The sequence below is a fragment of the Sceloporus occidentalis genome, unplaced genomic scaffold, assembly GCF_023333645.1.
Source record: "Sceloporus occidentalis isolate IW3139 unplaced genomic scaffold, rSceOcc1.0.p SCAF_2, whole genome shotgun sequence".
NCBI lineage: Eukaryota > Metazoa > Chordata > Lepidosauria > Squamata > Phrynosomatidae > Sceloporus > Sceloporus occidentalis.
This window is the reverse complement of record NW_028316982.1, coordinates 87,728,836-87,743,481: the sequence shown is the minus strand read 5'-3', so window position 1 is coordinate 87,743,481 and position 14,646 is coordinate 87,728,836. Positions and strand designations below refer to the sequence as shown.

Genomic DNA, 14,646 nt, shown 5'->3' with positions numbered 1-14,646 from the left:
GTTTCTTCACACAGCATTTCATTATTTTGCAAGCAATTATTTTCAAATTTTACCATCTGACAGAGTGTTGAGAGACAGCTCCGTTCCAAGCACAGCACTTCATCTAGTATAATATATGCCTTTCAAAAGGCTCTTTTCGTACTTTAATCATTGCCAAGCTACATCCACAAACTTTAAAAATGCCATTAGTTGTTGTGTAGCAAGCCTCAGTGAAATCAATGGACATTGTGTAGTCGGACCACAGTGAATTGCACTCTTGCTGAACCATAATGCTTTATTCTGTTACTATATTTTTCAAAGATTACAACATGATTTCCTACTACTTGAAAATCTTTTCTCCCTAGAATTCCTAATGGATGAATATAGTTTTTTCTGTGTTCATGTTAAGAAGAACATGGGAGAGAACTGACAGATCTTTAAATAGTGCCAAAAGGGTGATGATGAAAACAAAGGTTTTCCATTTGCTACCCAGTCCTAGAACGTTTCCTTGGAAATTAGTCCAACTGATTCAAAAGCAATGTGGTCTTGAAATGTACTTTTGAAACATCTGTGTGAAATAAACTAAAACCTCATTTCTGCCTATGTGGCCAAGTCTACAATATTCTTTGGTCTTCTCCTTTTTCAGGTGTCCAAAAGTTATACAAAACATGGAAATTTGCACAAACCAGCACACAAAAAGTTTGTTTATTACAGATTCTTTTGACATTTTAGCAAGAAGCAATGGAACAAACCAGGATCTAGAATAAATTAAGCCCAGTGAATTATTAAATTTTATATTTTTTTGCTAATCCACCAAAATCCATTTTACAATATAATAAAATAGTGTGATTGGGAAAAATGCTGGGAAGGCAGAGAGAGGGGGAGAAATGTTTCCATGTTAACTATCAAAATGCTCCAGCAACTAAAATGAAGCACTACAATTATATTCCATTTCAACATTTTCACTTATTTCAGTATAAAATTTCTTTTATCTTTTGTTGAAACTTTAATAAATAAAAATATAAATTTAATATGTTATAAAATTAATTTAATAATTAGTTCAATATCTGATAACCACAGAGGAGGCAGATAGTTTGTTTTTTTAAATAACACAGGGTTAATTTTTATTTTCAAAATTAGGTGTACACCTCTCTTCAGATATCTCTAAAGTAGTACAGTAATCAGTATTGTTTCTGTTCACTCAGATGACAGGCAAATTTGAAGAAACAGTAGCACAGACATTAAGGGTATGATGCTTTTTATTTTGTTATTGTTTATGTACTGATTTATAATGTTTAAATCTGAGAGTTTAAGATCTAAAATAAACAGGGTAACACATTTTCCAAAGTTCTCTAATAGCTAAACCCTGCAACATAAAAAGCTACAGCTATTTGTATTCTACTCAGAGTTTGAAAAGATTCTGCTAAAAAGAAATTTGTCTCAGTCTCTTTTTAAAAAATGAAAAGCAGTATGAAATGGTTCTTAAATAAAACAAACCAATAGAAAAGAAGGAAGTTTAGCAATGATTCTGATATCTAAAGAAAATAGATTTTAAAAAAGGGAGGAAAGGTGATAGACATCATTATTATATCTCACCTCTCCCACTATCAAAATTAAGAGTTCTACCTTGGGACAGGGGATCTATTTTTATGTATAACCTACAAAATAATATGTACACTGATGTTACAATTATTATAATATTGTCTATGCTTCATCAATGTGCAGAGGGCAGGACTGAAAGAACTGCACAACTATTCCATATACCCAGATATTTGTGTTTCTTGACCTGAGATGCCTGTCCCACCTTTGACGCCATCAGCTGTTTGCACAGAAGTGTAACATTTGCATATAGCACATCTGTTTCAAAAAGAAGAGTGCTTGTTCTGTTGGGTTAGTCAGAGAAAGAGAATATTCATACTACACAGTAAGTATTTGTATCAATTGACCTTTTCAAAAGGCTTATGCTAATGTTGGTGAATGAAATATTAAAGTATTGCTTTTTTGTCAGTGAAAAAATATATTTTATAGACTACACTGAATATATGAAAAGTAAATTGAAATAAATAAATATACAACAAAATGAAAATAAACAGAGCACTTCCAACTAGAATTTGTAATAAGACATTTTTGTATCTGCTAAGGACAAACAAGTCAATCATTCCACTAAAAGACAAGCTGAAGCGCTTAGGCATACTTGAAGTAAATTTCCAGGTTCCTGCACATTGCTTTGTGGAGCAATTTGGGATAAAAAACAAAATCCAGGTTCCTTCAACAAGAATAACACAACTAGTTTTTGACATGAAGAAAGCAAAGGCACAATAAATAGATATCAAGGCAAGTGAAAGTAACAGAAGAGAATGGAAAGGAAAAAAGAACTAATGTGAACAAAACACGTTTTAGCAGAAACTAACTTCAGATACAATAGATTTCAGTGGCATAAAAAGAACAAAAACAGTGCCATCGTCATTTTGTGTGAAAGTTAGAAATATCTGGATGTAAACAAGGGTTCTATAACTTTGTATTATTGCAGTGATTCATGCTGAAAACTGTGTAAGGAATGGGTAGTGGGGATCAAGAAGCCAGTATGGTCACAGATTATGGGTGCTACAGTCAAATGCCACCTGGAATACATCAGTTTCTGCAACACCGCTATAAAGAACAAGAGGTGAGCCACATTCCTTAGCCTGTTAACCAGTTGAGTCTCATTCAGTGGGTCATTCGGCTGAACTGGATGAGGCTTTATTTCAGGAATACAAAACATGTCACCTCCAGACGTTCTTGGACTGTACCTTCTACCATGTCTCATCACTGGCTATGTGGGGTGGGCAGGGCTCAGAGATAAAACTTATGTAACTGCTTGGAGATGACAGGTGAGAGTCCAAAATATGTTCCCCAAAACCCTATGCCAGCACGATGGAACTTTTAACGTAGGCTTTCGTATCATAATCATTAATGTTCGACCAAAGCATTATAAAATAAGTCTACAAAAGTTACTACCATGTACACTCAAGTATAAATTGATGTTGTGTATAAGTTGGGGACAGGTGTGGGGGGCAAAATTAGGGATTTTGATATGACTCAAGGATAAGTCGAGGGTATCCCTTCCTCTCCCTCCCTCAAGAGACCCTCGGGTTGAGGATGAGGAGCGAAAACAAACATTTGCCACCTCAAAGCCTTTTCTCATCCTGGCTTTGCCCACCGAGGACACCTGGAAGTGAAACGTTTGCCCCTCAAGCTTTTTCCCAGTCCAGCTGTCCCTTCGAAGGGCACCTGGGCTGTAGAAGAGACTTGAGGGGTGAGCCTATTACCATATCGACCTGTTTATACGGCGACTCAGGTTTTTTGGCTCAATTTTCAGGCATAATTTTTTTGACTTATAGTCGAGTATATCCAGTAGTTATAAAATAACATACGTTCACCTGCCTGCACAGACCCTGAACAGACATGGTGGCGTATCGACAACTTAAAGGGGTTATCTATTCTATTCTATTCTATTCTATTCTATTCTATTCTATTCTATTAATTCATTCATTCTATCCATTAATTCTGTGGGTAATAGAGGACCGCATCCACTACCCTCCACATCACAAGACTTCTCCTTTATCTCCTCCCATGTGAATTGCTTTTTTATCCCCCACAAAACTGCTGCAGAAGTGACGTACAATCTGTCCTCCCACTGGTATTTGTTCCACTCGCAGATTAACATCATTGCATACAACCTGCCATAGGCAACCATGCATGAGCCAGCATTACAAGCTGAGAACACAGGTCTCTAAGTTTGTTCACATTTTAGTACTTCTAACTGCGTTTTCAAAAATGGTTTCCTATGGAATTGTGTTCCTATCCCACAAGTCTTGAGAGCCAGCATGGTGTAGTGGTTTGAGCACTGGGTTAGGACTCTGGAAACCAGGGTTCGAATCCCAGCTCGGCCATGGAAACCCATTCGGTGACCTTGGGTAAGTAAGTCACACTCTTTCAGCCTCAGAAGATGGCAATGGCAAACCCACTCTGAAGAACTTGCCAAGAAAACTCCATGCCTTAGGCACACAAGTCAGAACTGTCTTGAAGGCACACAACAACAACCCATAAGTCTTGCCTTAAAACAAGAATGCCAAATATTTTTAATATTTAGCTAACTTCATTTCCAGAATGTTCAGACCTTACATACAAACATTTCTTTATTTAAAAAAAGATACGAGACACTTATTCAGCACAATTGCCCCAAATCTATAAAAATAACATTAAGAAGCCATAACTTTGTGTAAAAGTAATACCTTAGCTCCACCTCCTGGTGAGATTGTGCAGTTTTGCCCAATGAACAAGGGAGGGAGGAGGACAGGGAGAGGGAAGGGCTTTACTTTTTTAAAGAGATAAAATGGTCTCTCAGAGCTAATCGAGTATTTGAAATTCTCCCTGTACTAAATTCAATTATGTCAGTCTTCCTAAATCATTTGATATTTAGCAAAACTCCCCAACTGCCACGATTAATATGCTCACAAAGTCTAACATGTTCCATTCATTTCTGGGAACACAATGATATTTTCTGAGACCCATTAATAACTCTCATAGGATTTATGTACAAGATAAATTAGATTCAATTTCCTTTTTCAATTAATGACCAATTATTTGAGCCAGGCTTGACTGAGAAAATTGCTCAAATATCATTAATCTAACAAAAATTAACTTTACCGTTTTTGTAATAATGAGAACATAATTTTAAGGTAAAATAATGCTCTTTATTTAACAATGTTATCCTATATTATAGCATAGTAACTATTCCCTTATTAAAAGGTCACACTAGCTCAAGGTACTGAAATTTATCATTGTGGGAGCTTTAAACTTAACAAATTTATAACTGTCAACTATATCCATGTTGATTCAATTGGTTATTACTTTCTTTCCTTTATTTAATAATTAGGCAATGCTTATATCATTATTACCATCTTCATCAACTAATGGTTGCAGGGTGTTGTGCAATTCTGTCACTAAAATATTATCCGATATAACAGAGACACAGATGCTTGCAAACAAAATGTGTTGCCACAACCAATCTATAGAAATGGCAGGTGACTGTGACTGTGAGAGCAACTAGGATGCTGCAAACTATTGGGAAATAGTAATGGAAAGATACACAGAAGAATTAAAGGCTGCTAAACAGCAAAAAGCATGGTAAGAATGTCCCCCAAATGAAAGATAGAAAGACTGAGAAAGGGAGGAGGAAGGGAAGGGAAAGAGGAAGAGGAGAGGAAGGAGATAAGTATGAAAGTTTAAGGAGATGAATAGGGAGAGAAGGAAGGAGTAGAGAATGGAAGGAGATTGAGGAAGGTAGGGAGAAGGAAAGAAAGTAAGGGTAAAGCAAGTGAGAAAGAATGAAGGAGAATGAGAGACACAAACAATAGGTTAAGTAAAGCAAATAGGTGAAGTGTGCTTGTGAAGTAGGATTATTATTAACAATGACCTGTTACAGACTGCCAAAATAAAGCTGCTTCGGGTCTCTTTGGAGGTATGCTATTTAAATGATGCATGGGTCCTAAGAGTCCGGAGGTCACACCAAAGCCACACTCCATTCCTAAACACTGGAGTGCAGCTTTGGTGCAGCTTCCGGATTCTTAGGATGCATGCATCATTTAAATAGCATACCTCCAAAGAGACCCGAAGCAGCTTTATTTTGGCAGTCTGTAACAGGCCAATGATTCAGTAAGATATACCTTATATACTCGACTATAAGTCAACTTCACATATAAGTCAAGGGCAGGTTTTGGGGCCAAAATTATGGATTTTGACATGACCCGTGGATAAGTCAAGGGTAAAATGTAGAGGCATGCAACAAAGGATCTAAAGGATGAAACAAAGGAAAACAATGCCAAAAAACTTACAAAATTTCAGCAGGCATGTTTGCCTATCATCAGGGGATGATTCCTTTTTAAAGTAAGAATTAAAGTACAGTACTTACATTGACTCATGGATAAGTCGACTCAAGTTTTTTGGGTCAATTTTGTGACTAAAATTTCTAGACTTATAGATGAATATATACAGTAATATGGTATGAGTAATATGTGAATGATGATCTTACAACATTTTTAATATATTAGAGTGTATTTGTACGTGGATATGTAGTTGTATGTATTGTATCTATTTTTTATTTATGTGTGCTTAAAATTAAATAAACATATTAGTAAAAAAGTCCCCCAAATATACTCTATTGGCAACTATGATATGCTATATAGGCAAATATGATTACTGGATCAGCTACTTACAGGGCGCCCACGTCATACGCTGAAAGCCACGCTGGGAGAAGGGGTGGCACATCCCATAAGGAATAATAGGGCCTGTGCCTGTGGTGCACATGTGCACCGCCATGCCGCCGCACCGCCATGTGCACAATTCATTTAAATGGGGCTCGAGCATAGACAGAATTTCCTTTACGCAGGGGAATCCGGAATGGATCCCCCACGTAAAGAAAGGGCAGACTGTATTTATGGAGATGTAACTAAATAATGTCTCCTGGACCGACTCCCCCTTCCACGTTCAGAACCAGCCACGATAGCTGGGAAAGGAAGCCCTTTCAGCTTCTGATTACAATGCAAGGAGGATGACTTTCCACCCCATTCCTGCCAGTGAGTCAGGTTGCCACAAGGACCTTGGACAGGGTACTGCAGGAGCAGGTTGAAATCTTTGTCCTTTTGCAACCAATCGGAAGCTGAACAGACCTCCTTCACCCGATCTGGCTGCTGGGCCTTAAGATGGACTGGTTTGCATTTACATTGGTTTCCAGTAAGACTACATACTCTTATCAAATACATAGAATCATAGAGTCATAGAACCATAGAATCGTAGAGTTAGAAGAGATGACAAGGGCCATCCAGTCCAACCCCCTGCCATGCAGGAAATCTCAATCAAAGCATCCCCAACAGATGGCCATCCAGCCTCTGCTTAAAGACCTCCAAGGAAGGAGACTCCACTACACTCCAAGGAAGTTTGTTTCACTGTTGAACAGCCCTTACTGTCAGGAAGTTCCTCCTAATGTTGAGGTGGAATCTCTTTTCCTGGAGCTTGCATCCATTGTTCCAGGTCCTGATCTCTGGAGAAGCAGAAAACAAGCTTGTTCCCTCCTCAATATGACATCCCTTCAAATATTTATACAGGGCTATCATATCACCTCTTAACCTCCTTTTCTCCAGGCTAAACATCCCCGGCTCCTTAAGTCGTTCCTCATAGGTCATGGTTTCCAGACAATTCACCATTTTAGTCGCTCTCCTTTGGACACGGTCCAGTTTCTCAATGTCCTTTTAGAATTGTGGTGCCCAGAACTAGACACAATATTCCAGGTGGGGCCTGACCAAAGCAGAATACAGTGGCACTATTACTTCTCTTCATCTAGACACTATATTTTTATTGATGCAGCCTAAAATTGCACTGGCCTTTTTAGCTGCCGCATCGCACTGTTGACTCATGTTCAACTTGTGGTCTACTTGGCCTCCTAGATCCCTTTCACACGTAGTTTCATTCAGCCAGGTGTCCCCCATCCTCTATCTGTGCATTTCATTTTTCTGCCTTAAGTGTAATACCTTAGATTTCTCCATGTTGAATTTCATTTTGTTAGCTTTGGCCCAGCTTTCTAGTCTGTTCAGGTGGTTTTGAATTTTGATCCTGTCCTCTGGAGTATTAGCTATTCCTCCTAATTTGATGTCATCTGCAAATTTGATAAGTATGCCCCCAATTCTGTCATCCAAGTCATTGATAAAGATGTTGAATAGCACTGGGCCCAGGACAGAGCTCTGTGGGACACCACTGGTCACTTCTCTCCAGGATGAAAAGGAGCCATTGTTGAGCACCCTTTGGGCTCGGGCAGTCAAACAGTTACAAATCCATGTAACAATTACATTGTCTAGCCCACATGTCACAAGCTTGTTTGCAAGAATGTCATGAGAAACTTTGTCAAAGGCCTTACTGAAATCAAGATATACTATATCCACAGCATGGATTTGCCTGGCATGACTTCTTTCTCTGAAACCCTTGTTGACTCTTTGTGATTATGGAATTGCCTTGTAAATGTTCACAGACTCTCTGTTTAATAATCTGCTCTAGAATCTTTCCTGCTATTGATGTCAGACTAACTGGACGATAATTGTTGGGATCCTCTTTTTTTTCCCTTTTTGAAGATGGCGACAATGTTTGCCCTCCTCCAGTCTGCTGGGACTTCTCCTTTTCTCCAGGAGTTCCCAAAGATTATTGCCAATGGTTCCAATATTACAAGCCTGAGTTCATTCTGCGCTTTAGCTTTTCTGACTTTAGCCCTACACAGGCTAGCTATTTGTTTGAATTCCTCTTTGGTGATTTCCCTGTTTTTCCATTTTTTACACATGTTCCGTTTAAATCTTAGCTCAGTTGAAAATTCCTTAGTCATCCATCCTGGTTTCTTGAGACATCTCCCATTTTTCTTCCTCGCTGGAACTGTTTGAAATTGTGCTTTCAGTATCTCCCTTTTGAGAAACTCCCATCCATCCTGAACTCCCTTCTCTTTTAGTCACCATGGGATCACCCCCAGTATTTCCCGAAGTTTACTGAAATCCGCACTCCTAACATCTAGAATGCGTGTCTGACTATGCCTGGCTTCTCCTTTCCACTGTATAACAAACTCCAGGAGAACATGGTCACTTCCACCTAATGATCCAACCACTTGCACCCCATTAAACAAGTCATCCTTGCTGGTTAGGATCAGATCTAAAATAGCTGACCCCCTTGTTGCCTCTTCCACCTGTTGGACAATGAAATTGTCTTCCAGGCAAGTGAGGAATTTGTTAGACCTTGAGGATTTGGCTGAGTTTGAATTCCAGCAAATATCAGGATAGTTGAAGTCACCCATTACTACTACATCTTTCCTTTCTGAGTGTGTAGTCATCTGTTCTAGAAAGGCATCATCCAATTCCTCCGTCTGACTTGTGGGTCTGTAGTAGACTCCCACAATAACATCCCTGTTGCTTCCCTCCCCTTTAATTTTTATCCAGATGCTCTCCACCTGGCTTCCAGTACTGATGTACAGAGCAGTTACAGCTCCTCAACACTAGGTTATGAATCCATAACTAAATACCAGCCTGTATTATTTATTCAGCTATACCAAATATGATATTTATGAAGCAAATACCAACATATATAGTGCAGAGCTAACTGTTACCATATAATTCTGAACATAAAAAAGCCAAAATGGATTATACCAAAGTCCATCACCCCCAATGTCTTCTTTCTAATAGTTGTTTCTTTCACTCGTTCAGTCAGTCATAAACATTTAAAGCCCTGCATCACTATAAAACATTCCCAGGGTGAGTTAGACTATACTATATATCAATAAAACCAATACACTAATAAAACTAACCAGCAAAAACAGAAAAAATATACAGGATAGCCAGAAGTGTAATATCACACACTAAGAAGGCTGTTGTAGACTGAGTATCATTAGGTGATGGTATAAAGGGCCTTTCAGTGTATCTCAGTTGACAGTAGAATGATGAAAGGAGAGTCATATGTTAGGGGGGCATATGTCAAAATCAGCACCTTGAATTTAGTTCAGTGACCAATAGCAGGCAGTGGGTCTGTCTAACCCAATCTATTCATGTTTTTATTGCACTGGTACACCACCTTTTCTTCAAAACTGGGAGTCAAGGTGGCTTTAAAAAGATAAAACCAAATAGAGATAAAAACAGACACACGGTACAAGGTTAAAAAAAATTCACACTGTTTTCAAGGCCAGCTCAATAAACAACAAATTGCAATAGTCTAAATGGGAGTTTGACCAGACACAGAATACTGTGGCTTGACCTTCTGTGCAGGAACAACAACATCTGGTGTATCAGACACAGCTGGAAAATGGTAATCCACTGCACATGGACATCCAGTAACAAGGCAGAAACAAAATGTACATTCCCAAATGCTCCTTCAGAGGTAATGGAGACAACAGCCTTCCCATATCCAAAGCAAGAATGACTAATCCATAGTATATCTTGTCAGGTTTCAAATTCTGTTTACTTACAGTCACACAAGCAGGCTGGAGGAATCCATATATTCCTCCAGCCAGATTCAATAGTATACTCCATTCAGAATCAAGAGGTTCCCTACCAACTTCCCTCTAGGGGTGTAACAAATACAGTAGACAAAAACTGCAGTGAGGCCTGGGCAAAAAGACATTGAACTATTCCCTGGAATGCCATAATCATGCTATCCATGTATCTGTCTCTCCAATCCATTTGTTCTTTCTTCCCACGCATTCTCAGTCTGCAGTGCTTTCCTCCTCTCTGGCAGAAGTAATATTTTCTCAAGATAGAAAAAACTACCATGAAACTGCTGAGACAGATTACCCAGCAAAGTGAAAGACTGCTGCTCACAGCCTTCTACAGCAGTCATCAAATCACAACATTCTTTCTAACCCAATAAAAGTGTACCCCAGTTCTCTTGTTCTCTCTCTGCTGGTAGTTTAGAAAGTATTGTTATATCTATCCTGACTGGGGAAGGATCACAGTGAGCCAGTTACCTACTAGTTGGGGGTGGGGTGAGAATACATTTCAGTGGAATAGAACTCTAACAAAAGAAGAAATAGTCCAAGGGTGTTAAAAAGAAAACAAAAGAGTACCAAGCCATAATGTGACAGTAATATGTATATGTGGCAATAATATAGCTTTTTATAGAAAAATGGGGATATGAAGAAATGTGTCCTTCTAGTGCTTACAAGATATGCAACTGCAAAATACTGTAATTCTTTTATGTAAGCCGAGAAGTGAGGGTTTCTATCGTAGAAAGTGGCTTAAAATAAGAAATTAATGTGTGGTTCTGTAACTGTATAACCTGTGCCTCTTTCATAGGTATGTTACATGCCAGTTTAAAACAAAGCCATATTGCCACAGCATTCTAAGAAAAACTTTGCAATACTGTGTTGCTCTACTGAAAACACTGTAAGCACATTCAAATGTAAACTGTCTTGAGAAATTCTGCAGACTTCCTCTGCAAACTGTTTCACTGCTGATAAAACTATAGAACTTTCACTGATGTTTGCCACCAAAATATGACATAGTAGAAATCAATGTAAACCAAGCTAATTTTAGTAGCACAGTGCTACATGGCAGGTAAAGAGAATAAAATTTGAGCCATAAAAGGGGCATTTTCACAGCTTCTGCCAACTATTTATGGTGTGAGTGCATCCCACTGCACATTCTGGCATTCAGATGCCTCAAATTTGCCCACCCTTCCTTTACAATAAGAAAAAGAAAATATACAGAAAGGACCACATGATACAGGATCTGACAAAATGACTGTGGGTTTATGTACCATTTGTACAGCTATCAAGCAATTTCATTCCAAGTGTAAATCAGGACTCTGAATGCATCTATTGGTGTCTGTTGAACACTTATGAATGGAACAACTGCATGCTCATTTGGAACATAAGCCCAACTGTACTGAGAAAGTTTTAGCCATTAGTAAGTGCAGTTGCAACTGTAGCCTAAATACACCAATAATAATGGCTGTCAAAGCTACCCTATGTGACAAATAAGTAATGTTATGGCATCATGAAAAATCTGGGGGGAAACTGCACATGGAAATTTACCGTAAAGTGTTCCTGTGACTTGAAGTTCTCATCCAGGTAAACCCGGGCTCTGTTGTAGTCTTTCATTGCGTCACTTGATAACAATTCTCTGAAAGATTGAAAATGAAAAGAAATGAAATGAAAATAAAAAATAAAAATATATTTTTATAAGCATTAAGTACCTATTAAGTTTTTTTTTTAAATAAAAATGTACTAAGGACCCCTTATATTTTGAAAGATGAAAACAAAAATATATACACATTATCTTGGGGAGTAAATTGTATCTTATCTTAAATTGTTACTGTAATGCTCCTACCCTGTGCCATTTTGGTTCGGCACTCATTTAGTCAGTTGACCCCATACCAGTCACTCATCATCAGACACTATACACTTAAATAGCAAAAAGAAGAAATTATTGTATAATGTAGGAAACAATAAAAAGCTACCAAACAAATCTCTGTTGACCTACATCAGCAGAGGGCAGTGTTTCACTATTTTAAGTAAAGCAAGAATAGCAACAAATCCTTTCGTATTAGCTTCTCTGGAGAAAAACAATGACTGAAAAGGACTGGCTAGCAAAAATAAAGTAGGACAGTTACATCTGACACTTCAGGGTCTTAACAGCAAAACAAGGATTAGATAAAAGACACAAAGATGTCATTGTTGCTGGCCAACAGTGAAATACTGAACCAAAAGTCATTAGGATCCATGTGAAATTGAGAAAAATGTAACATGGAGGAAGCACAATCGAGACAGAGGATACCAAAATAGAAGTTGAATATATTATACAATTGTTCACGAGGAGTGAAATGTCAACCTTCCCTCCCCAAAATGTTATGTTGTGAACTGAGACCTGAAAGTGAAAAAGCATTCACCTTCTCTACAATTCTGCAGGAAAGCTGCTTATTTTAGAGGTTGCCCACCTCAAAGATATGTTTAAGTCTGTTATGAACTACATTGCAGGCAGCAATGCTGCCTAGATTTTCACAGCTCATTTAAACAGCTAGTTTACTATGTAGCATTTGGAGATATACTTGTATGTATGGTTTAACAAAACCAACAAGGGTTATATCTGCAGTAAGCAACTGAGAAAACTGCTGCATCTATAGAAATTCTGCCTAGACCTTTCGCTACACTTTTTTGCTGTGGTCATACAGCATTGTATTATTATGGAAGCATCAAGCAAAAACTAATCAGATATGTATGAATTGAGTATTTGGGAAATCTGTATGTACTGAATTTCTGCCTCGATAATCCAGTGTCAAACTGAAAGACAAAGTATGGATACATAGTCTAATTTATAAGTGAACTTATTAGTTCTGGATAAGATTTGTACTGTTTTCGAGGCACACAATTTCTTTGGATTTGAGAGCATGACTTAAAAACTGTTAAGCATGTTCAGTCTTCACATAACAATGAAAAGAATTTTGATTCTGAAACAAAGGTAAGATGGATTCATAAACATATAAAACAGAATAGGCTAGATAAAAAAAAATCTAACTACAGATTTTTTACAAACCCTACAAATTACATAGCAATGCAGCTATTCCATAGATGATCTTAACAAGCTGTTAAATCTTAAGCAAAAGTGCAAAAAAAGGGCAGCCAAACTGACTTGCTTTCCAAATGCATATTTAGAAATATCAATATCAATCTTCCAGAGAAGCTGATTGCACATTTTGAAATGGCTCTGAGAAATTGAAAAGTAGCATCATCTGAATGTTAAGAAAGTGTTGCTGTTTCAAAACTATGCAATTTTATTTCATTCTAAGAATGTGTAACAGGGCTAATCACACTAATAATGCTTAAGATATATGACCCTTCTTCCTTACTTATTAGCTGGGCTTAAGATTCAGTGATAGAAGAAAAATAACACCTTTGGTTGGGTAATTCTTCAAACTTAAGCTCTGTCCATACCGCAATACCATCCATGTGATTTTAAATACAAAACAAAACTAATTGGCTTTGCTCAATATGGCCTTAGTCCTCACCTAAAATTGTCCTCGTGACAAGTGTTCAACTGGAGGAGTATAATTAAGAGATAATATTCTAAAGTATAGAAAAGCTTCATAGATTTTGCATTGTTTAAAAAGCTTACCAAAATTACTAATAAAATTTACTTAAAAGGCTAAATAAATAATTAAACAAATAAGTAAAAGAAATAAGCCGCTTCGATCATATAAATTCCACAGAAAAGCCTTTTTAAAAGTTTTTAAGAAATAACAACATGAAAATGTCATAGAGAATAATGCTTAAAGTATAGTACAAATTAAGTTATCAAAACATCAATGGGTGAGTGGATTGGGAAAGAGAGAGAGAGAGAGAGAGAGAGAGAGAGAGAGAGCTATTTGAGAGCATCGTCAACTTATCATTCCAAAGATACTCTCAAATTTCTTTCTTTAGCACCAATCCTCACCCACCTCCCCATTTTGACATTTAAGCAAAGGGAATACTGTACATAATTTAGCTTTGAATTGCATCTGTCTTGTTACTTACTTAACAAACTTGTCCACATGAGACATGGATGCTTCATAGTTTTTCCCACCAAACTCTTGACAGTGCAATGCCATGAAGTGTGGCTTGTGTGCATGTACAACCTGTAAAATAAATAAAAAAACAAGATAAAGCATGAGCACAGCCACCACAGAACAACAGCAAACATTGTTATTTTTGTAAACTTCAGAAAGCAAGGTGAGAATTTCTCCAACCTCACAACATGCTTTCCTGAACATTGTGCTGGAGATGTCTACATTTTGAAGTTGGTTGCTTCACTGATTTTTCCTAACCAGATATAAACTTCCTTTACTTAAGAAAGATAGGCAGACAAGCAGACAAATATATACAAAACAGTATTTACTTTATTGGACACAGATTTGTGGGTATACATTTCATTCCTATTATATATTTGGATACTTTCACTGTTAACCAAGCAGAAGGTTGATCTTTCGTGCACACACAAACACAAATGGGACGAGCAGACATAACTGCTACCTGACTGTAATGTTTAAACTCTCCCTCACCTTCAATACTATTTAAATCAAAAGATGATGAATTATAGAAGCTTGGACAAGTAAGATACAAACAATAGAAGAGGA

General features: G+C 37.5%; 1 protein-coding gene across 4 annotated transcripts in view; it reads right to left on the bottom strand.

The window, feature by feature from the left end:
• INPP5A (inositol polyphosphate-5-phosphatase A) overlaps nt 1–14,646 on the bottom strand; it is a 312,516-nt gene that overhangs the window by 200,465 nt on the left and 97,405 nt on the right. For all 4 annotated transcript variants that reach the window (XM_089510215.1, XM_089510216.1, XM_089510217.1 and 1 more), the window contains exons 3-4: nt 14,048–14,148; nt 11,573–11,660 (exon numbers count right to left, since the gene is read on the bottom strand). In XM_089510215.1, coding sequence (XP_089366341.1) covers nt 11,573–11,660; nt 14,048–14,148 — 189 coding nt within the window. The remainder of the gene's footprint in view (nt 1–11,572; nt 11,661–14,047; nt 14,149–14,646) is intronic.